Raw genomic sequence first — 24,205 nt, forward strand, 5'->3', positions numbered from 1 at the left:
ACAAAATGCTGGAGTAACTTAGCGGATTTACTCCAGTGTTTTGTGTCTACCTAAGATTTGACTCCCAGTTGTGTAAGAAGATAACACCTCATATTTGGCATCAGTACATACATTAACATTTTGTTGCCTCATATATCTAATTAAGTAAAATATCTTGTCGGTGCCACAGTCCTGCCATGTAATGGAGTTGTCTGGACCTCAGGCGATGGAACTTAAGGCCTTGATGGTCTTATGACAGATCTCTGTTCTCAAAGCCTTTCAATTCTATTTCCTGAGAGGACTGAGGAAAGGCAGCATGTCTCCAGTGACTCTTACAAACGTACAGATGCATCATAGAAAGCATACTGTCAGATTGCATCACAGCTTGGTTTGGGAATAGCAGAAGGTACAGAAGCTTGAAAGCACGCATCACCACACTAAGGAACAGCATCTTCCCCTCCATTATCAGTTTTCTGAATGGTCCATCTACAAGCTAGGGTACTGTTCAATTCACCTTTACCCACTTGAGGACATTGGACTTAGTATAAGGAACTGATGCACTACAATGCTGAGAACTATATTCTGCACTCTGTACCTTCCCCGTTGCTCTATCTATTGCACTTGAGTTTGAACTGATTGTTTCTACCTATAGTACACCTGATCTCTTTGAATAGCATGCAAAACAAAGCTTCTCACTGTATATGTGCCAATAATAAACCTTAACCTTAACATCTCCAATCAGAGACATTTAATACAATTGAAACAGAGTTAATTAATGTAAAAAATAATTTGTATTATTGGAAAATATCAAACTTATTTTGAAACACATGTAACCAATGGTGATTAATTAAAAACAATATTAATTAAAATTGTACTTGAGACTGTGCCTATCAGCAGAACAGGATGTGTTCCTCCTTCTGTGTTGTCATCTGCAAGTGAGGAAGTCAGGGGCTAGCTGACCTACCGCAAGCACCTCACCGAAACGTTGGCATGAGACAAGTCCACTTTAGTCCAATAGGATTGACAATTAAAAGCTCAGTCAAAGATAGGTTTTAAGAGAAATTTTAAAGGCTAGATCGAGAGGTCTTAAAATGAATTCCAGAGTCCAGGGCCTAATTATTTTTAAGTATGTCCATTAATAAAGTAATTAATATTGGTAATGTCCAAGAAATAGAGGATCAAAGATCCCAGTAATGGTCTTTTGGCCTATAGGAGCTGGAAAAAAAGAGAGAAAAGGAGAGAAGAAAAAAGAAATGTAATGTTTCATGTCAATGATCCCTCATCTGACCCATGATTCATCATGAAGTTCAAAAATTGAGTTTCACATTACCAGTGTGGAGCTCTCTTACCTTGCAAGTTCTTCCAGGGTCTTTGCTGTGGTCCTGCTGACCTTTAGGCCTCTGGTTGGTGGCAGCAACCTTGCCAACTGCCCACCGATCCTGTCAAAGTCCTGCTGACCACCTGCCCACTTCCCCATGGACATGGGTCAGAATTGCAACACAATTGGAAAAGTAGGTGGACAACCTTCCTTACATTTGTAAAAATCCAGTCCTGGCTATCCCTTGTACTGTACAAAACATAGGCCCAACCTATATCAGAATGAGTCTATTATCTGCAAAAACTAACAAAACCTGCACTTGAACTCAGAAAGACACAAAATGCAGGAGTAACTCAACGGATTAGGCAGCATATCTGGAGAACATGAATAGAGACCCTTCTCCAGACTGATTGTAGTAGAGGGAAGAAAGTTGTAAGAGAGGTGCGGGCAGGACCAAAGCCTGGCAAATGATGAGTGTATTCATGTAAGAGGCTTCCCTCCGCCCTTCAGCTGGAACAGAGTCATGAAGGCTGAATAGAGATATCCTCCAGTATCTCCTCTATCATTGCTCCAGCTGCTATCCTGGCACTGCCTCAGGGACCACAGGCTCTGTGCCTCTGCCTCTTTTCCATGGGCATTGGCTGCTCATTGTATGATAGTTGAACAGGCAGCACATGAGTATGTAGTCTCCATATCTGCTTTGTGTGTATAATTGGGTATCCCTGGCCTAATACAAGCAACACATTTGTGGAGAGATCGAAAATGTTTTCCACTAGTGCCTAACACCTTGCGTTGTTCTCACTGTGACTGTACACAGCTGCTTAAGTAGAGGTCATATGACTGTGAATAGCTAGGAAAGTGGAGGGCAGCCCTTATCCCTCATAATCCACCCCCCTGGGCAGAGACAAACACTGAAAATGCCCGGCTTTATGGACTCCTTCAGAATGAAGGGGGCAAGTGTACTTTATGGAAACATGGCATGGGGAAATTCTCCTCAGGTTCCACAACAAGCTGCAATACCCTTTCCTGTTGATGAAAAATTCCATGTTATTAACAAGAGTCTTATGAGCACCCGTGGCTGGCTGCACTCACAGAAAAGCAGCAGTGCTGGCAATTCCACAGCCCAAGATGTCACGCGCCCCACATTAAAATTCTACCTTCATGAATGCAGTGTTTGGGTGGCCTCTCTGGGTGAGCAGCACATCGGGAGATAGCGCATGTCTTAGCTGTGACCGTGTAAGAGTGCTGGAGTAACTCAGTGGGTCTGGAGGACGTGGATGGACAACAATTTGGTCAGGTGCTTTCCTTCGACTGATTGTAGTAGGAGGAAGAATGTTGGAAAAGAGGTGAGGGCAGGACAATGCTTGGAAAGTGATAGGTGGCAACCTTGACATCCCCATATCAGAGTCTAGACACAGAGTGTGGCCACAGCATGTCCCACAAAATACCTCAGTGATAAAAGTCTTGGAAAATCTAAGTCTGACTACTTTCTTTAGTCAAAGAGTTCCAGGTCCAGGTTTTTTTGAAGACTCATTGGAAGTAGGCTCCTGGAATGTACAGGACCTTACTTCTTGCCCTAAGGTTCCCACGTTGTCAGTTGAGGCCATAACTATGGCTTCAGTGGCGGAATGCTGTCATTCATGTTTAACTGAGACATCCATGGAGTGAACTATATAGCTGAAAAAAAATCATTCTCCAGACTTAGTCTGTCAGAGTAGCCAGCAAGTAGTTCTGAAACTCTCCAGCCAAGTCTCCTAATAAATGTTGTATGTTGTCTCAAACAGCAAGAAAAGTTAAAAGCCAGCATGATACACTTTTAATTCTACTTTGATTGTTCCATGACAGTCCTTGTGTGAAACTTTTTGCTTCAGTTTATGTCATGGAGGTGGAAGGCTGTTTACATGAGATTAAATGTTTACCTGAAACTAGGGCACTACGATGGCCTAATATGTAGTCGGCATAAATACAGCAAAAAATTATTGCAAGCGCGCTCTACTCTGGGTAAAATTGAATTTTGCCCGATTAGTATCTGAAAAATGGGTGTTGTAGGGGACTGTTGAAGGGGAAAGAATAGTGAGGGCTCATAACTAGTAAAAAAAAGAGATGTGGGTTGTGCTAAAATAGGAGAGGGAACCGCAGACAAAGCCTAAAAGTAGAAACATGGAATGCAGCAGTGATGATACCCAAGTTTCAGGAACTTCGTTGATTATGTTATAGCGTACACTCATCATTGTAACTGAAAATTGGATAGAAACATAGATCTACTGTGAATGAACATAGACTTGTGAATACTTATCTTATTCTGCTTGTTGCCTAATTAAGATGCCACCCAAGTTTCAGGAACTGCATTAATTACGTTATAGTATACACCCATCGTTGGAACAGAAAATTGGATCTTCTGCTGGCGAAGTTAGTTTTGCGGATAATTACCTTATTCTGTTTGTTACCTAATTAAGTCTTTCTGAGCTCCATTCTGTAATCAATATCTCGTTTTACTGTTAGTCAAGTTTCTGTGTAATCTGCCATCTGAGAATATAACAACCATACCAACGTCACACTTGGCAGATCAGCTGGTCTCCTGGTGCGCACCAGTTTTAATAAATCACCCATTACTTTGAACATAACTCCGTGTGGCCTTTCCATTTTGCCCCTACAGGGACAATTCAATTTCTCGGCATCTATCCTCAAAATATGTTTCCTGCGATAATTTTGTGTTTTCTTTCCCTGCCGAAAGGGAATGATGCAAGTGTCCTTTCTGGGCCACATTTTATAAGACAACACTGCCACCTCCTGGAAGGTAACTGCATTTCAGTTTGCAAACTGGAAATTCAAAACAGGCCTAAATGTGTCAACAGTGGTCCATAAATGGTGTTGATGAACTGTCAACTTTAGCATTCCAGCCATAGAAATCTTGGTAAGGAATTCCAACAGGGAAGCTGAGGTTCCCCTCTGATTAAATCAGGCAATCAATTATTCTGGACTTCAATGTTAGATTTAACGGCCAAGATCATCTTTTATTGAACAAGAAATAAAGAAGATACTCCAGTTGGTTGCTGGCATCTGTCCTGATGTCGTAACTAGACCTGTACGTTTGGACCTGATCAAGTTTCAAGGACTTCCTCATCTGGTGAGCTCAATCAGATCCCTGATTTGGCAAGTGTAGTTCACTGGATCAAAGCAAATGGCAAATGCTCCTCAAAATAGATTAGGCATCACAGCAAGAGCAGTTAGCTAACCTGCCCACCCATCATCTGTTTGGTGCAAAAGGTTATAGTCAGTCAGTTATGCAGTCACTGAATCGCATAGGCAGTTTCCATTTGGCTCACTCTGCTTGCGGACTTTCAGTCCCTATCCCTTTGATTTTTGTCCAGTCCTGCAGTTTCCCATTATACCCAATCATTATAAGAAAATTGCTATTCTATTGTATTTGTTTCCGTGACACTTTTGTTATTGATAGCATTTGTTGCATGCCTTTTGTCAAGAATGGGTATTGAATTGCTATAAGTAAATGAGTTAGTGAGCTTCTGAAAGGAGACATTAATAGAAGATGACAAAGTATTGGTCAAAGTGATGAATTGTAATGGGATTAAAGGAACAGAAAGGCAGAGGGAAAGAAAGGTTTAAAATGATAATTCCAGAGCATGGGGCATGTGATTTACAAACATGGCCACTAATGGTAGAGCAAATAAGAAGGTCTATCCTCAAGACAGTAGAGTCAGCAGTAGAGCTTCTGCCTCACAGTGCCAGAGACCCGGGTTCGATCCTGACTTCGGGTGCTGTCTATGCGGAGTTTGTATGTTCTCCCTGTGACCGCGTGGGTTTCCTCCTAATGTTCCGGTTTCCTCCCACATTTCAAAGATGTGTGGGTTTGTAGTTTAATTCGCTTCTGTAAATTGCCCCTAGTGGGTAGGACATAGAACTAGTGTATGGGTGATTGATGGTAAACCTGGACCCGGTGGGCTGAAGGTTTTTTTTCTCATGCTGTATCTCTAAACTAAGAGGAACAAAGTGCTCAGGAGGGGCATGGGTAAATGAAAGATTATGTGCAGAAGTGTGGGTTGGTCGAGAATGAGGCCTAGAGAGATTTAAACATGGAAACATTAGGATAATGTGATAACTAACCCTGTGCACATGGATAAGCTCAACCTTTAGGAGGCAGAGAGACTGGCAAGAACAGCAACAGAATGCTAATAAGGGAAGCAGAGAAGATATAAAAATGGCTTCAGTAATAAAAAGGCTGAGACGGGGGGGGGGGGGGGGGGGTGGACTATGTTAAAGAGATAGAAGCAGGCATGCCGGGTGACAGACAAAATTCAAACTGGAAGCTTATCCTTGAGTCGCGCAGGGCATGTACAAATATGCAGCCTGGGATGGTGATCTGGACATGAGATGGAATTAGTAATCAAACGACTCAAGTTTATATTGAGGGGTCAGGGAATGAGGTGTGAAAACAGTGGTTTTCCTGAATTGGAATTGCTGAAAAATTGCTGCTTGTCCAAAAACTTATGTGAAACCCAAACGCTCGATTATACAAAGTTGGTGAATGGTGTGTGAAGGGAATTCAGCAGGTGATGGCGATCCCATTCACCCGCTCTCCCTGTTGTTCTAGGTAGGCAAAAGAACATGTGAGAAAGATTAAGTCTTGGGGAAAAGGGAAGGGGAAATTATACTGATTCTTTGCTGGGAGCCAGCATGGATATGATGGACTAAATTAGCCAATTAAAAAAATGTTGACTTTCTGAAATTCATCTTGTAGATTACACATGCTGGAATCTGTGGGAAAAGTACTGAATGCTTAGGATACTGGAGAAAGTGTCCACCACGTAAGAAAACAACTGGAGAAGAAAACCACATTTGAGAGGCATAGGACAATGGTTGATCCTGGGAATTAGCCTTCTTTGGATTGCTTCCATTGCTTTCTTTTGTTAGCGAGGAGTTAATGAACATGGGGAAATGGATGGGCTGAATGAAGTGTGTTTATTTCAATGCAAGGAGTATCATGGGTAAAGCAGATGAACTTAGAGACTGGACCAGTAGATGGAACTATTACGCTGTGGCTATTCCCCAGACTTAGTTGTGAGGGGGTACGACTGACAGATTATTGTTCCAGGTTTTTGATGTATTGGATGTGATAAGGAGGAATGTGAAAGAGGTAGAGGAGTTGCATTACTGATCAAGGAGAATATCACAGTGCACTCAGAGAGGACATATTTGAAGGTTCATCCACTGAGGTAATAGAAGCAGAGTTCAAAATAGGCACGGTGCAATCATTCTAATGCGATTTTGCTTCCGGCCTCCCAATAGGCAGCCCAATAGAGGAACAGATATAGACAGATTACAGAAAGATGTAAAAGCAACAGGATTGTCATACTGGGTGACTTTAACTTCCCCAATATTGATTGCGATTTTCTCAATGTAAAAACTTTGGATGGTACATAATTTGTCAGGTGCATTCAAGAGGGAATCTTAAAATAGTATGTGGATAGTCCAACCCAAAAAGGGACTATAATGAACTTTGTATTGGGAAACGGGTCTGGCCAAGCGACTGGTGACTCAGTGGAAGAGAATTTTGGGAACAGTGATCACAGCTCAATAGGTTTTAAGATAATTATGAATAGGAATGCTTGCACCTTGAGGGGAGGGCTCCGATTACAGCATTGTTAGGTAGGTATAGAAACATAGAAAATAGGTGCAGGAGGCCATTCGGCCCTTTGAGCCAGCACCGCCATTCATTGTGATCATGGCTGATCGTCCCCAATCAATAACCCGTGCCTGCCTTCTCCCCATATCCCTTGATTCCGCTAGCCCCTAGAGCTCTATCTAACTCTCTCTTAAATCCATCCACTGATTTGGCTTCCACTGCCCTCTGTGGCAGAGAATTCCACAAATTCACAACTCTGGGTGAAAAAGTTTTTCTCACCTCAGTTTTAAATGGCCTCCCCTTTATTCTAAAACTGAGGCCCCTGGTTCTGGACTTGTCCCACATTGGGAACATTTTTCCTGCATCTAGCTTGTCCAGTCCTTTTATAATTTTATATGTTTCTATAAGATCCCCTCTCATCCTTCTAAACTCCAGTGAATACAAGCCTAGTCTTTTCAATCTTTCCTCATATGTCAGTCCCTCCATCCCAGGGATCAATCTCATGAACTTACGCTGCACTGCCTCAATTACAAGGATGTCCTTCCTCAAATTAGGAGACCAAAACTGTACACAATACTCCAGATGTGGTCTTACCAGGGCCCTATACAACTGCAGAAGAAGGGGGATGGATAATGAAAAGGCTGAGAAATCAGTTTAACGGCATCATGTTTGGCACAATCATTGTGGGCTGAAGGACCCTTTCCTGTGCTGTACTGTTCTATGCAGCTGAGGTACTAAACATAGAAACATAGAAAATAGGTGCAGGAGTAGGCCATTCGGCCCTTCGAGCCTGCACCGCCATTCAATATGATCATGGCTGATCATTCAACTCAGTAGCCTGTACCTGCCTTCTCTCCATACCCCCTGATCCCTTTAGCAAAAAGGGCCACATCTAACTCCCTCTTAAATATAGCCAATGAACTGGCCTCAACTACCTTCTGTGGCAGAGAATTCCACAGACTCACCACTCTCTGTGTGAAGAAATGTTTTCTCATCTCGGTCCTAAAAGACTTCCCCCTTATCCTTAACCTGTGACCCCTGGTTCTGGACTCCCCCAACATCGGGAACAATCTTCCCGCATCTAGCCTCTCCAAACCCTTAAGAATTTTATATGTTTCTATAAGATCCCCCCTCAGTCTTCTAAATTCCAGCGAGTACAAGCACAGTCTATCTAGTCTTTCCTCATATGTAAGTCCCGCCATCCCAGGGATCAATCTGGTGAACCTTCTCTGTACTCCCTCTAAGGCAAGAACGTCTTTCCTCAGGTTAGGAGACCAAAACTGCACACAATACTCCAGGTGTGGTCTCACCAAGGCCCTGTACAACTGCAGCAGAACCTCCCTGCTCCTAAACTCAAATCCTCTTGCTATGAATGCCAACATACCATTCGCTTTCTTCACTGCCTGCTGCACCTGCATGCTTGCTTTCAATGACTGGTGCACCATGACACCCAGGTCACGTTGCATCTCCCCTTCTCCCAATCGGTCACCATTCAGGTAATACTCTGCTTTCCTGTTCTTGCCGCCAAAGTGGATAACCTCACATTTATCCACATTATATTGCATCTGCCATGCATTTGCCCACTTGCCTAATCTATCCAAGTCACTCTGCAGCCTCCTAGCATCCTCCTCGCAGCTAACACTGCCACCCAGCTTCGTGTCATCCGCAAACTTAGAGATGTTGCATTCAATTCCCTCGTCCAAATCATTAATATACACTGTAAATAACTGGGGTCCCAGCACTGAGCCTTGTGGTACCCCACTAGTCACTGCCTGCCATTCCGAAAAGGACCCGTTTATTCCTACTCTTTGCTTCCTGTCCGCCAACCAATTTTCTATCCACCTCAAAACTGAACCCTCAATACCGTGTGCTTTAAGTTTGTACACCAATCTCCTATGTGGGACCTTGTCGAAGGCCTTCTGAAAGTCCAGATATAACACATCGACTGGTTCTCCCTTATCCACTCTACTAGTTACATCCTCGAAAAATTCTATAAGATTCGTCAGACATGATTTGCCTTTGGTAAATCCATGCTGACTTTGTCCGATGATTTCACCACTTTCCAAATGTGATGCTATCACATCTTTAATAACTGACTCTAGCATTTTTCCCACTACCGATGTTAGGCTAACTGGTCTATAATTCCCCGTTTTCTCTCTCCTTCCCTTTTTAAAAAGTGGGGTTACATTAGCTACCCTCCAGTCCTCAGGAACTACTCCAGAATCTAAAGAGTTTTGAAAAATTATCACTAATGCATCCACTATTTCTGAGGCTACTTCCTTAAGCACTCTGGGATGCAGCCTATCTGGCCCTGGGGATTTATCTGCCTTTAATCCATTTAATTTACCTAACACCACTTCCCGACTAACCTGGATTTCCCAAACAAGTAATTTGCATCTGTATTCACTAAGGAGAAATACATGAGGAATAGTGAGACCAGTGTGATTTATACCAATATACCAGGACAGTGTGGGATCACGGAGATGACACGGAAGGGCCTCGACGAAGATCTTTGTATCCCTTGCAGACACAGGTGAGGTCCCAGAGCAGTCGTCAACATTGTTCCTTTGTTTAAGAAAGGAAGTAGAGAGAATCCAGGAAATTATAGGATGGTAAACCTCTTGTCAGTGGAAGGGAAGCTATTGGAGAGGATCCTTCAGGATAGGAGTTACTTGCATTCAGAAGAAAATGGGAAAATTAGGGACAATCAGAAAAGCTTTGTCTAAAGCGCGTCACATCTTACTAACTTGATTTGAGTTTTTTGAGAATGTTATTGATGAGCATAGGACATTAGATGTTGGCTACATTGATTTTAGAAAGGAATTTTATAAAGTCCATCGTGGTATGTTGATCCAAGTGATAAAGAAAAATGCTGACCTGGCCAATTGATGAAGGAAATTGTGTGGGTATCAATATGACCTGTTTCTTAATTTTTAACAAATGCTCAGCTTTTCCGTTATCTGCACCTCACATTTTTGTACATTATGTTCTATCTGTCATGTTCTCAACCTTCTAGTTGTCCATACACCCCAGAAGTCCCTTTTCATCTTACACTGTACTCATAATCCCATCTAGTTAAGTATCATGAGCAAACCTGGGAATATGACATTGTGTCAAATTCTGATGGTTTCCCCGTCCACATTTGATCTGCATGGAACTTCACAGGATTTAGAATCAATACCAAGGTTCCCCAAAACCACTCCATCCCAAATGTTAATGAATGTGGCATCACCTCTGGTAGTTCTATCCTATTTTATAGGTATGGTAATGGAGAGTTTTAGGTCATCTTTTCGAGAATACTTATATGTCAGACTAATTAATCTGTGGGCCAGTCGCCAGTCATTGGCAAGGAGGAAGAGTATAACTTTGATGTGTTAGGTGCCCAGATATGTGTTTTTGTTCAACTTTCATACATGTTTGTTACAATTAAGTGGCTTATAATTTCGGAAGACAGGTAGGAGTTAATTATATTGGTGTGAATCTTGGACAGAATCGGTAACAGATTTACTTCCACAGGAAAGGGGATTACTGAACCGGTTAGTTTTATGACTGTCTGTTAAATCAATAGCATTTAAATTTCCAAGATTGCACTTTAGAAATTTGAACTTGCTGCTTTGGATCATGATTCATGATTCCGGATTACTAATCCAGTAAATTAACCACTGTGCTACTTTGCCCAAAGTGTACAAGTTAATGTCGACCTCAGGTTTGTCAATTACGGCATTTAAGACTCTTGGACAGGTACATGAATAGGAAAGGTTTGGAGGCATATAGGCCAAGCAATGGTACTAGCTCCATTAGGCAACTTTGTCAGCAACATGAGTTGGGTTGGAGAGCCTGTTTCCATGGCGTACAACTCTCTGTTTCTATTCTGGAATATATGGAGTTTTGGAGGATGGGATACGGTGCATTTCCATAGCTAGCTATTTCAAACCCTCAGGACATAAATCATCAAATCCTGGGGATATTGGCTTTCAATGGCATTAGTTTCTCCAATACTTTTCTTCTACTAATGCTGATTTACTTTAGTCAGTGAGCTCTTCACACGTATCCTGCATTGCGTGAAATTTTTCTTCACCTTCCCTTGAATCTTTCTACCAATTACTTTAAACCTGTTGCCAGAACCAACTACACAGGTGGATACTGTGTGCCCATAAATGGGCAGAAAATACATGCTGTCAGAGTTAATTTCTGCCTCATGGTGGTTTTCCAGCCAAAGAATCAACCTCATTTTATTGGTGTTAAAGTTCTTTCGTTTCCTGAGGCCATGGTGGCACTATATAAATGCAAGAACTGTCTTTTTCATTTTGATCAAGAACAGCACACACTAGGTTGGCCTCATTTTGTTTCTGTTACGTCACTTGAATCCTTTGTAGTCACATCTTTGAATCCTTAATTTATGGGAAGCTCCAGGTTCTAGAGATTATGGCCAAGCAACAGGTTAGATATATGCACATCCAGCTCAGTGACGGGAGGAATGTGCATACTCATTAGTTATTGTAAGCCAGAAGCTCACCTAGTTACACAGAATTCTGCATTGCTTGTCTTACAATCAAGGTCATAATGCAAGTTAATGTCCTCTGGTCTTCTCAGTCAGCGATAGCAAATTTCATCTTGGTGAATGGCAGATGTAAGGTAATTGATCTCCTGTATTATTGCTTTAAATTGACAAAGAAATCAGGCTGCGTACTTTGTACTCCCAATTTGCTACTTCCCTTATGAAGGGATTGAAAGGACATTAAAGTGTTAAGCCAAATGTGCACGACTAAGCATCCCATATTTTTGCCTGTACTTTGCTCTCTTACTTATTTCCTTAATGTGGACAGAGGAGAGCGTCAGTCAGCTGCTTATTTAAATGTCATTGCACAGCTTAACACATGCACAGACCCCAGAATGAAAGGTGCAGGCGGCTGCTTATCATTCCAAACTATGGAAAGAAATTGGGGTGAATTGCTGCCATCTCACTTTGTTCACGGTGGTTCCGTGGTATATATTAAACAGAATATTATATCAACCCCTTAATATTCTTATCAATTCCTTGATGATGTGTTTACCCTAAGGAACTTTAAAATAGACTTGGATTAAAACTTTTACAGAAGCAGATTCTACCGTTAACATTGATCCCAGAGCTTTAGTATAAACAGGATATGCAGGAATTGTGTGACTTTAAAGATGCTGGCTGAAAATGGCTTTACTTTCTAATGATGTTAAAACAGCATTATGTGCCAGCCCAACACTGTTTTAAAGGTCCATTGAAGATTGTATCCACATTTGCAAAGTTCACAGGAGAACAGTTAGGTATTCCTGTGTCAGTTTCAGCATGACTGCTTGACTGGTCCACTGCAAGATCCTGCAGCTCGTGGTACTCAGCCTCACAGCTGCAACCCTGGCAGACAGCTGAGGGACAAACATATATCACAAGCTGCACTCTTATAGCTACTAGACAGTGTTGCTGCTTGAATGATACTGCAATGATGGGAAAAAGAAGATATTCTCAGGGGTCAGAAATATTCAGCAAGTAAACAGGCTCTTTGGTCCAATATGTATGCACCAACCAACAAGCACTCATTTTTAAACTAATCAAAGCACATTTATATTATCTAACCTCCCCTAGCCCAGATTCCACCACTCACCTACACAAGGGAAAATTTAAAGTGGCCAATGCATTTTTAGGATGTGGGAGGAAACCTGAGCACCTGGATAATATTCACACGGCAGTAACAGATTAATGAGTTACTGTAAAGTAGAAATGAAAGGTTTGCATTAATATAATGCGTATTATGTTTTCAGATCATCCATAGTAGTCAATTAGTTAATTTTGATGTACAATCATGGGGAATTAATGTTGGAAGTTAATTTGTATTGCAAGATCCCACAAGAAATAGTAGTGTCTTTTTGGGTAATGGCAGGCATTGAACGAAGTTGACCAGAAAAATGGCTTGCAATTCTTCAAATGGTGCCGTGGGTCTTCCACCTGCTTTAGGAATTTTGACGCTGAATTTAACAGATAACTGATGGATTGTGGCTATCTCAGTTCAGCAATCCCACAGAAATCCAACCTACATTGCATGTTTAAATCCTGCAATGGGAGTAAAATCCAAAACGTCCTAATCCAGTAATCCATGTAATTGTTCATTATTTCTGGGATTTGGTTTTGCTGGAATCTTCAGTCACTGTTTCACTGTTAGGAAATTTTACATAAAGGATGATGTGTTTCACATTGTTAATTAAGTTGTTACTTAAGTTTGTGGGTGGAGGCAGATAACATGTTCCCAATGTTGGGGGAGTCCAGAACAAGGGGCCACAGTTTAAGAATAAGGGGTAGGCCATTTAGAACGGAGATGAGGAAGAACTTTTTCAGTCAGAGAGTGGTGAAGGTGTGGAATTCTCTGCCTCAGAAGGCAGTGGAGGCCAGTTCGTTGGATGCTTTCAAGAGAGAGCAGGATAGAGCTCTTAAGGATAGCGGAGTGAGGGGGTATGGGGAGAAGGCAGGAACGGGGTACTGATTGAGAGTGATCAGCCATGATCGCATTGAATGGCGGTGCTGGCTCGAAGGGCTGAATGGCCTACTCCTGCACCTATTGTCTATTGTCTATTGAGATTAGCAGCTGTTCAAAATTAAAATATTTGCTAGTTAAAGGTTCCAATTTCTTTTCTTGAACTGCAACAGACTTATTGACTTTATGTTTCATCTATGATTATGTTACTACAAAGCTAACAAAGTGAAAATCAGAAATTGTTGAAATACTTAGCAAGTCAGGTAACTTCTTTGGAGAAAGAAACAAGTTATTGATAATGAGTCAGAAAAAAAGGAGGCAATTGTTGAGTATACACAGAACAGTGGCACAGCACCAGAGACACGGGTTTGATCCTGATTATGAATGCTGTCTGTATGGAGTTAATACGTTCTCCCTGTGACCGCATGAGTTTTCTCCGGATGCCCCAGTTTCCTCCCATACTCCAAAGACATACAGGTTTATAGGTTAACTGACTTTGGTAAAATTCTAAAATTGTGTAGGATAGTATTAGTATCGCTGGTCGCTGGTCGGCGCGGACTCGGTGGGTCAAAGGGCCTGTTTCCGCACTGAATCTCTAAAGTCTACTGACAGCAGGGATGAAGTGAATCCCTTGAGGAATACAGAAAATGCAGTAGTACACTTAAGAGGAGAATGGAGAGGGCACATAAAGTACATGAGATTGCTTTGACAACAGAAGAAAGGAAAATCCTTTCAGGTATATTAAGAGCAAAAAGGTAGCAAGGGTCAAGGTAGCAAGTGTCCCCCATGGTCGTCTCCACGTCGAGGCACAAAAGATGCCAAAAAAGACTTGGTGATGGATTAAAGTTCAGAGGGCCTCTTGGTTAAAACTTCCATAAACAAGTAAAGGATTACTTAATTACTTCAATGTTCTAAATAGTTGCAGATGGTTATTCTTTGTGTTCGTTTTTCTTCTTGGATCAATGTTTAATCCATCTGTGAAGGCTTTGAAATTAACAACTGAAAGCTGTAACTGTTAAAACCTGCTTTTCAATCAACCTGAGCACTGAGATTTTATTGCTGCCAATAAAGGAGGGTGAGAGTGTGTGTTCAGGCACAGTTCGCAAGGGACAATTTTTCTTTTAATCCGTTCAACAGTTTTTTCCACATTTTAGTTTTGTTTTTTCCATATAGTCCCTCAGATTAATTTGCATGCTTCTCCACCCAGTAAGAAAAAGAGGTATAGAACTCCAGATTCTAAGCTACAATGGCTGTTGTTTGCATTGACACTCTAGTGCCTCAAATCCACAAAGGCTGACAGCCCATTGCAGTACTCAGGAGTTCTCCCTTTATGAATTATCAATCATTTGCATTGCACATTGAACCAAAGCCTCATCCTCTCATATGAACCCAAGAGTCCATGCACTATTTAAGTCAAAAAAGTGCTTCTGTTGTCATGCCCAATTGTTGTCTCCTAACTGATACATAAAACTTTAGATAGTTCCTCTGTCCCTCTCTTCCCCTCCCCCTTCCCAGATCTCCCTCTATCTCCCTGTCTCCACCGATAGACTTCCTTTGTCCCGCCCCCCTGACATCAGTCTGAAGAAGGGTCTCGACCCGAAACGTCGCCCATTCCTTCTCTCCCGAGATGCTGCCTAACCTGCTGAGTTACTCCAGCATTTTGTGCATAAAACACAGATTATCTGCTCATATTTTGCCCTTTGGGGATTAACTCAAATGGACTGCTGCATGGACCTGCCTCAATGACTACCATCCATTGAAAGGTTGATTGTGGTGCATATCATCTCCTTCTTTAAAAATGACCTAAATACACTTCAATTTGCCTATTGCCACAAAAGATCAACAGCAGATACTATCTCTCTGGCTCTCTACTATGGGCCATCTAGATTACAGGAATGCATACGTCAGGCTGCTGTTCATCGACTACAGCTAAATATTGAATGCCATAGATGGAAGGATATTACGGGGTCCACCTTCAGAACACACTTTCTTTATTACAAGTTGGCCAACTTATGAGACACCCATCCTTGGGCAGATACAGGATCGTTCCGAGTCAGCATGGATTTACGAAGGGGAAATCATGCTTGACTAATCTTCTGGAATTTTTTGAGGATGTAACTAGGAAAATGGACAGGGGAAAGCCAGTGGATGTAGTGTACCTTGACTTTCAGAAAGCCTTTGACAAGGTCCCACATAGGAGATTAGTGGGCAAAATTAGAGCACATGGTATTGGGGGTAGGATACTGACATGGATAGAAAATTGTTTGGCAGACAGAAAGCAAAGAGTGGGGATAAATGGATCCCTGTCAGAATGGCAGGCAGTGACTAGTGGGGTACCGCAAGGCTCGGTGCTGGGACCGCAGCTATTTACAATATACATTAATGACTTGGATGAAGGGATTAAAAGTAACATTAGTAAATTTGCAGATGACACAAAGCTGGGTGGCAGTGTGAATTGTGAGGAAGATGCTATGAGGTTGCAGGGTGACTTGGACAGGTTGTGTGAGTGGGCGGATGCATGGCAAACACAGTTTAATGTGGATAAATGTGAGGTTATCCACTTTGGTGGTAAGAATAGGAAGGCAGATTATTATCTGAATGGTTTGAAGTTAGGAAAAGGGGACGTACAACGAGATCTGGGTGTCCTAGTGCATCAGTCATTGAAAGGAAGCATGCAGGTACAGCAGGCAGTGCAGAAAGCCAATGGAATGTTGGGCTTCATAACAAGGAGTTGAGTATAGGAGCACAGTTGTACAGGGCCCTAGTGAGACTGCACCTGGAGTACTGTGTGCAGTTTTGGTCTCCAAATTTGAGGAAGAATATTCTTGCTATTGAGGGCGTGCAGCGTAGGTTCACTAGGTTAATTCCCGGAATGGCGGGACTGTCGTATGTTGAAAGACTGGAGCAACTAGGCTTGTATACGCTGGAATTTAGAAGGATGAGAGGGGATCTTATTGAAACATATAAGATTATTAAGGGATTGGACACGTTAGAGGCAGGAAACATGTTCCCAATGTTGGGGGAGTCCAGAACCAGGGGCCACAGTTTAAGAATAAGGGGTAGGCCATTTAGAACGGACATGAGGAAAAACCTTTTCAGTCAGAGTTGTAAATCTGTGGAATTCTCTGCCTCAGAAGGCAGTGGAGGCCAATTCTCTGGATGCTTTCAAGAGAGAGCTAGATAGAGCTCTTAAAGATAGTGGAGTCAGGGGGTATGGGGAGAAGGCAGTAACGGGGTACTGATTGTGAAATCAGCCATGATCACATTGAATGGCAGTGCTGGCTCGAAGGGCCGAATAGCCTACTCCTGCACCTATTGTCTATTGTCTATTGATACTCTCTGATCCAGTTTACATTATTTTTATACTATTTTCTATCTACTTCCCCCCTGTTTCACCTCCTCCCCTGTTATCTATCCTGCCTGTGCTGTGAGTACCTAGAATAGGGGTGAGTTGTTTTGCCATTCTATGCTTTAGAGTGTTGTGTGCTACATATGTCGTTTGCAGTTCCAATTTTACTATGTATGTACAAAGATAAGTTCCTGCCCTGGAGTCTGTGTACTGGTTGTTATGCAGTATCCAGACATGGCTTCTCTTTAACTCGCAGCAGGGAGCTGATGATAGTATTATCCAGTTCCAACCAGTTTCCCAGTGAGCCCTATCGCCCATCCTCACAAATCATCCCAATGTTGCCCATTACAAATGCTATCATTCCCTCCAAACTCTACGCCAAGCTCCAAAGCCAGGGCCTCTGTAACTCCCCTCCCTTTGGATTGTTGAGATTCCTCATTGGTGCACCTAAAGCAGTGCACATCAGTAACAACATCTCTTCCTCATTGACCATCAAGACAGGTGCACCTCAAGCTACGTGCTTAGCATCCTAGTCTACTCGCTTTACACCCATGATTGTGTGGTTTAGCTATCCATACTTTCACCAACGACACTACTGTAGTTGGTTGAATCAGTGCCAACTGGGACTGTGAGCTCCTCGATGTTAAAGTCCACAGGTCGCATTGGAGGCAAGGGATCGCAGGCTCCGATGGTAAGTCCACGGCCCCGCTGTGAGGCTCAAAGTCAGTCTCGAGCAAGGCCACCAGCTCCATGATGTTAGGCCGCAGAGCGAACGGAGATACGATCCAGAAAACAATCACATCTCTGGCAAGGTAATAATAATAATAATAATAAGCATTTATTTTATATAGCGCTTTACCAGGTGCTCAAAGCGCTTTACAAAAACAGTCATAACATAAAAACAAACAGACAAACAATCCTGCCGGAGAATCGGCGAACAAACAGTGCCAGCGTCCTCTCACGTCAGGGTCCGGCAGTGGACAACAAAAAGCACAGGACACACAGATACAATTTTAACACAAACAGCCATCACAGTGATTGCTCCAGGCACACCCTCACTGTGATGGAAGGCAAAGAAAAGTCTTATCTCCTCCTCCTCATTCTTCTCCCGTGGCGCCACGAGGCGATCGAGGCTCCCAACTTTTGAAGCCCCCACCGGGCGATGGAAAGTCCGAGGGCCGAGCCGAGCCGAGCAGGCCGATGAAGGTCCTGAGCCCCCACCGGGCGATGGAAAGTGCCGCGGCCGAGCCACGCAGGGCGATGAGGGGCCTGCGAGCGGGTCGATCGTACCTCGCGCTCCGGGGCGGTCAAAGCCTCTACGGCTGGAGCTCCCGAAAGCCAGCCAGGGACCTGCGAGCTCCCGATGTTGCGGTCTGCATGGCCCACGGCCGAAGCCTCCGAGATGCTAAGTCCAGGCCCTGCGACCGGAGTCTTCAAGGTCGATCCCAGCTGGAGGCCGCCGACTCCACGATGTTAGGCCGTAGCGCGAACGGAGAAACGACACGGTAAAGGTCGCATCTCCGTTGAAGAGATTAGAAAAAAAAATGTTTCCCCCACCCCCCCCCACATAAACAGAGTTAAAAATAGAACAAAACGTACATTAAACGATGACAATAGACAAAAAACACCAAAAAAAACTCCTACCACCCGCCCCCCCCCACATAAAACAAACCAGAACATTACCACATACTTTTAAAACACACTAAAAATACCAAAAATGACAAAAAGACAGACAGACCGTTGGCGAGGCTGCCATCGCTGATGGCGCCAGCCGGTGGACATTTGTGATTCCTTACTTAGTTTTTAGTATTTGACAGTGTTGCAATAGATCCACTTCACCATCCCACTGATCCTGAGAGACCTTTAGCTACGTCACCAGCGCAAATGCTTCATTTGATTCTGATTCCGATGAGCTTTCCTCCCTGCAGTTATGTGGATTGGGATTGGCAGAAATAGGCATCGAGTAGAATTAAGCTGACTGCAGAGAGAGATCGAGAGATAATTGCTGGTTGGAAATGTTTGCCTGGGGAAAGGATCATGGTTGTCAGGAAGATGACTGGTCGGCTGTCAGTTACATCCACAGGGGAAAGGAGCAGAGCAGGTTGCCTAATGTCATCATTGCTTTTGGCAGAAAGGTGGAAACACTGATTAAGAAAAACATTTAAATAAGAGTTTTATTAAATAACATCGAAATAGCTCATAACCCCTTTGTTTTGGGCTACTTTTCAGTGTAATGCCCGAAGAGTTCACAGGCTATATCTACACAAAATAATTTTGCATGCAGCATCAAAATAAATCATAAGCAAGCTTTGACCAATGGCCTCCGTGTGTATGGTCATTTTATATCTGAATAAAAATGGAAAGCAAACACACCAAGTCTTTGTTAATATTCTCCAGAATGCTGTCTTAAATCATTAAATTATGCAATTGGTACAGGTCTTGCAGGGGTAAAGAAGCTTGATCTACTTCATGGCAGTTGGGAAATATAAATCTCATTTACTAAATAACCTTCAGTGGAAGGCTAATTTAGGTCCAAGGGATTATAATGTTACTGGATATTTGGGAAACTACACATTTGGATCATCTAATGCTTGTGAGAGGACGACATCAGCTGGTCTACTGGGTGAAATCTAAACACGACTTTACAGCTAAAACGTTGTGGCCAACTCTTTCAGCGTTTGGACATGGTGTCCATTTGGGCAAACCTTTCAGTTGTACAGAATCATGACCACAGAACACAACAGGTTTGAAATTTGTTCAAAACACCATAAAATCCTGGTAGAGCTGCTGCATTATAGCGCCAGATACCTGGGTTTGATCCTGACTGGGTGCTGTCCGTATGGAGTTTGTACGTTCTCCCCATGACCGCATGGGTTTTCTTCAGTTGCTCCGGTTTGCTCCCACATTCCAAAGATGCAGGTTCATTGGCTTCGGTAAGAATTGTAAATTGTCTCTAGTGTTTAAGATAGTGCTTGCTAGTGCTCGGGGATTGATGGTCAGCGTGAACTCGGTGGGCCAAAGGGCCTGTTTCCGCACTGTATCTCTAAACTAAACAAAATAATGGTACCATGCTTTTGCAATTCTGGTCAACCTGCAGTAATGTATTTTTTAATGTTCTGAGTCCCTATGTGACCATCTGGAAATTCCTCTTCTCGTTTTTTGGCAGGAATTTTTCTCCCAAGCTTTTCATTCTGACATAACATTCTGTCAAATAATGAGAATGCCAAATAAAATTTGACTGTCATGAAATTTTCAACTCCACTAATTAAAAAGCAACAGATGTTATTTACACAGTGTTCACTTAATCCTGTTTCTTTTACAATTTAAAGGACCAACACTGTAATTTCAGCCCTCAGAGAAGTCTATGGCCTCCTGTTACCTCAAATACAGACTCGCTTCTACCTGGATTGTTTTACGTTTGCAAGTCATCGGCATCTTTACTCTTAGATTCCTAGCTTCACAATTATTTCAGGTTGATACAGCTAAGCTCTGCCACATCTCAGTTCATTGTTCGCTGTATTCACAAAATGCTGGAGTAACTCAGCAGGTCAGGCAGCATCTCGGGAGAGAAGGAATGGGCGACGTTTCGGGTCGAGACCCTTCTTCAGACTGATGTCGGGGGTGGGACAAAGGAAGGATATAGGTGGAGACAGGAAGATAGAGGGAGATCTGGGAAGGAGGAGGGGAAGGGAGGGACAGAGGAGCTATCTGAAGTTGGAGAAGTCGACGTTCATACCACCGGGCCGCAAACTGCCCAGGCGAAATATGAGGTGCTGCTCCTCCAATTTCCGGCGGGCCTCACTATGGCACTGGAGGAGGCCCATGACAGAGAGGTCAGACTGGGAATGGGAGGGGGAGTTAAAGTGCTGGGCCACCGGGAGATCAGTTGTTTTCTGCAGTTATTTTCTTATACTCATTGTTCGCTGTACTATGAGGGTCACTCAAACTCCAAACTTAAGGAGAGGAAATTACATTTACTTTTTTAGCAGCCTACAGGAGCCAGAACAGGCAAGGGGAATTGCTGCATTGTGCATTCCCTACAGTGTATGCATTCAGAGATGGACTCATGTCTTTACAGAGATATCCCCAGACATCGACTGCCAGAAACAGATGACTGTGATTCTGGAAAGTACTGTGGGCTCTACGTATAGCTGGTGTGGACAAAATACTTCCTGGGAGCGAACTCTCATGCCATTCTAATTAATGGAGAGTTTAGTTAAGAGATACAGCATGGAAACAAAACCTTTGACCCACCAACCCACCAAGACCATCGATCACCCATTCACACTAGTTCAGTTTAGTTTAGAGATACAGTGCCGAAACACGCCCTTCAGCCCACCAAGTCCGTGTTGACCAGTGAATCCCGCTCATTAACACCATCCCACACACACTAGCAAACATTAACACCTGCCTCAGGAGAATACTAAACATCAGGATGAGAGACAAAGTAAGCAATGTGGACCTGTGGAGAAGAACAAGCAAGGGCTTGTACTGAGAAGGGACTTCAGTCTATTATCAAGTGGATTGGTACTAGATTAGATCTACAGCAGACAGTGAGCAGAGCAAAAGAAAAGAAAATACTTGAGGAGAGAGAAAAGGCAATAATATTTTCAATGTCCATTCATCCGATCTGTGAAAAGTTAGAAATCAAACAAGTTTTAAGTTGCAGAGAGTAGGTAGGGATGGAAAGGACAAAAGCATTGACTGTTATGAGGTAGAGACGAAGAGAGAATGAAGAGCAGAAGGTGGTGGCGCTAGATATGAGAGGATGAAGGTAATATCAATACAAGAATATAAATGAGGACAGAAAGAGAGAAAAAATACTAGAACTGTGAGATATAATATACTGAAGAAGCTAAACACTGCTCATGGTGAACTGAAATTAAAACAGAATGCCAGAAATAATAAAAACATTAGCATCAGTGGAAGGAGAAAAAGTTTTTGCATTAAAATATAAGCCATTTGCTAACTTTAGTTAAATATACTGTTAGTTGCTTGATTTAATTGAGGTGCTCCACCGACAAAATAATTTAAGTTCTATATGTAACTGGCTTGCATGCATAAGGTTAGTTTGGCTAAAACTTCAAGGACTAAACCACCTTGTATAGTTCATAGTAAGGTTCCATTTTTGTAGTAAGTAAATCCAGTCCCACAAGTTTGAAAGTCAACTAGGACTTCCAACATTAACCAGTCAGGGCATCAGTGTCATGATCGGAATTAAAGCTACTTGACATTAAGGGAAGTCACATTGTGCAATAAGTCGCTTCTCTGTGGGTGCTATATAAAGCCAAGGCACTGTGCTCACAACAGCTCAAGGCAGTTTACAACATTACATTAAAGGTCACTATTTTAAGACAACAGGTGAGTTCCCGACATTGCCCTGGCCAATATTTATCATTCAACCAAAAGCTAAAGCAGATTATCAGTAATATTATTCTTTGGTGTTAGTTTTTCACTGATATGCTCCCATGATTTGGGAAATTATAGGACTAATAAAGGTGCTTTGAAATGCACCATTTTCTGCTGGTGTATTCTGTTTGTAGGTTTTACCAACAATAATTAAGTATTTAGAAGTTAAAACAACTGATTTATTTAAAAAATAACTTCTTGGTTTCATGTTTCTGGGTTTTAATTTTTTTGTTTTAAATGCTTCACTTTCAGAAGAATTTAATTTGTTCATATTTTTATAATTTCAACACTTTTCAGATAAATTGGGAATGGCGTAGCTTAAAGGGCTGTCCCTTTGCTCCTTTTTGTGTAATTTAGCCTTGTTTTGCTACCTCTATTCCTGACTGTCTAATCAGAATAGAACTGCATTACAATCAAAAGTAGTTGAGAATGCTAGCAATATGATACGACAGAACTTTATTCATCTCAAGAGGGAAATTGGTCTGCCAACAGTCATAAAACGCAAGATACGTGAAATTAAAGTGACGAGTGGAAAGCCCAGGATTGGGGATGTGCAAAGATTTTTTTTGGGGGGGGGGGGGTCAGTCTACCCCATAACAGAAGGAGGAGGAATTGTACAGTTTGATAGCCACAGGGAAAAAGGATCTCCTGTGGCGTTCTGTGCTGCATCTTGGTGGAACCAGTCTGTGCTGAAGGTGCTCCTCAGGTTGACCAGTGTGTCATGGAGCTGTATTGTCCAAGATGCTCCACAGTTTGAGGAGCATCCTCCCCTCCAAAAACACCTCCAAAGAATCCAACTCCACTCCCAGGACGGATTCAGCAATCCTGATGAGCCAAGCTGGCATTCTGGATTTGACCCATATCCCTCTAAACCCTTCCAATCCATATCTGGCTAAATCTCTCACTACTGGATAAGAAAGTTACCAATGAGGTCCCTCTTAAAACTTTCTCTTTTTGCTTTCAGCCAATGTCTTTAGTATTGGAATCCTCCACTCCGGAAAAAGACTCTGAGTGTTCGCCTGATTCATTCCCTCAAGATGTTGTATATTGCATCAGGTCATCCTCAGCCTCTGAGTTCCAAAGTAAAAAGCCCCAACCTCTCCCGAAAACCCAAGCTCCAACAACAGCTTGGCGAATCTTCTGCACCTTTCCCAACTTAATGACATCCTTCGAATAACTGGGCAATCAGCTGGTTGAGCTGCTGCCTCACAGCACAGATGTTTGATCCTTTCATAGGACGCTATCTGTGGGGAGTTTGCACTTTCTGCCTTTGACCACATGGATTTTCTCGAGGCACCCCAGTTTCCTGCACATATCCTAAAGATGTACGGCTTTGTAGGTTAATTGGCCCGTTAGATTGACCCTAATGTTTAGTAAGTGGATGAGAAAGTGGAATAACATAGAACTAGTGTGGACGGGTGATCAACAGTTGGCGTGGACTCGGTAGGCTGAATGGTCTGTTTCCATGCTGAATCTCTGAACTAAACGAACTAACTAAAGATGAGGAAAAACATTTTAACCCAGAGAGTTATGAATCTGTGGAATTCTCTGTCACAGAATGCAGTGGAGGCCAATTCACTGGATATGTTCAAGAGAGTTAGATTTAGCTCTTAGGGCTAACGGAATCAAGAGATATGGGGAAAAAGCAGGAACAATGTACTGATTCAGGATGATCAGCCATGATCATATTGAATGGCGGTACTGGCTCGAAGGGCCGAATGGCCTACCTCTGCACCTATTTTTCTGTTTCTAAACCAAACTCAAATGTATACAGTACTCCAAGTGAGGTCTCACCAAAATCTCTCACAACTTATCATGATGTCTCAACTTTCATACTCAATACACTTCCAAATGAAGGCAGGTGTGCCAAAAATCTTCACTACCCTGACCACCTTAACTGCCACCTTCAGGAAGCCATGCACCTGCACTTCCAGATCTCTCTGTTCCGGAACACTCTTCAGGATTCTACCATTTACTATGCAAATTATGTCCTAGTTTGACATAGTGCACCA

At 42.6% G+C, this 24,205-nt stretch overlaps 1 protein-coding gene across 1 annotated transcript in view; it reads right to left on the reverse strand.

Moving 5' to 3' along the window:
• The window catches only part of LOC144594914 (transient receptor potential cation channel subfamily V member 5-like), a 67,074-nt gene that overhangs the window by 42,092 nt on the left and 777 nt on the right, over nt 1-24,205 (reverse strand). The window contains exon 2 of the mRNA XM_078401843.1: nt 19,593-19,988. Within this exon, the coding sequence (XP_078257969.1) occupies nt 19,593-19,690 (98 nt within the window). The 5' untranslated portion in view covers nt 19,691-19,988. The remainder of the gene's footprint in view (nt 1-19,592; nt 19,989-24,205) is intronic.

The sequence above is a fragment of the Rhinoraja longicauda genome, chromosome 6, assembly GCF_053455715.1.
Source record: "Rhinoraja longicauda isolate Sanriku21f chromosome 6, sRhiLon1.1, whole genome shotgun sequence".
NCBI classification, from domain to species: domain Eukaryota; kingdom Metazoa; phylum Chordata; class Chondrichthyes; order Rajiformes; family Arhynchobatidae; genus Rhinoraja; species Rhinoraja longicauda.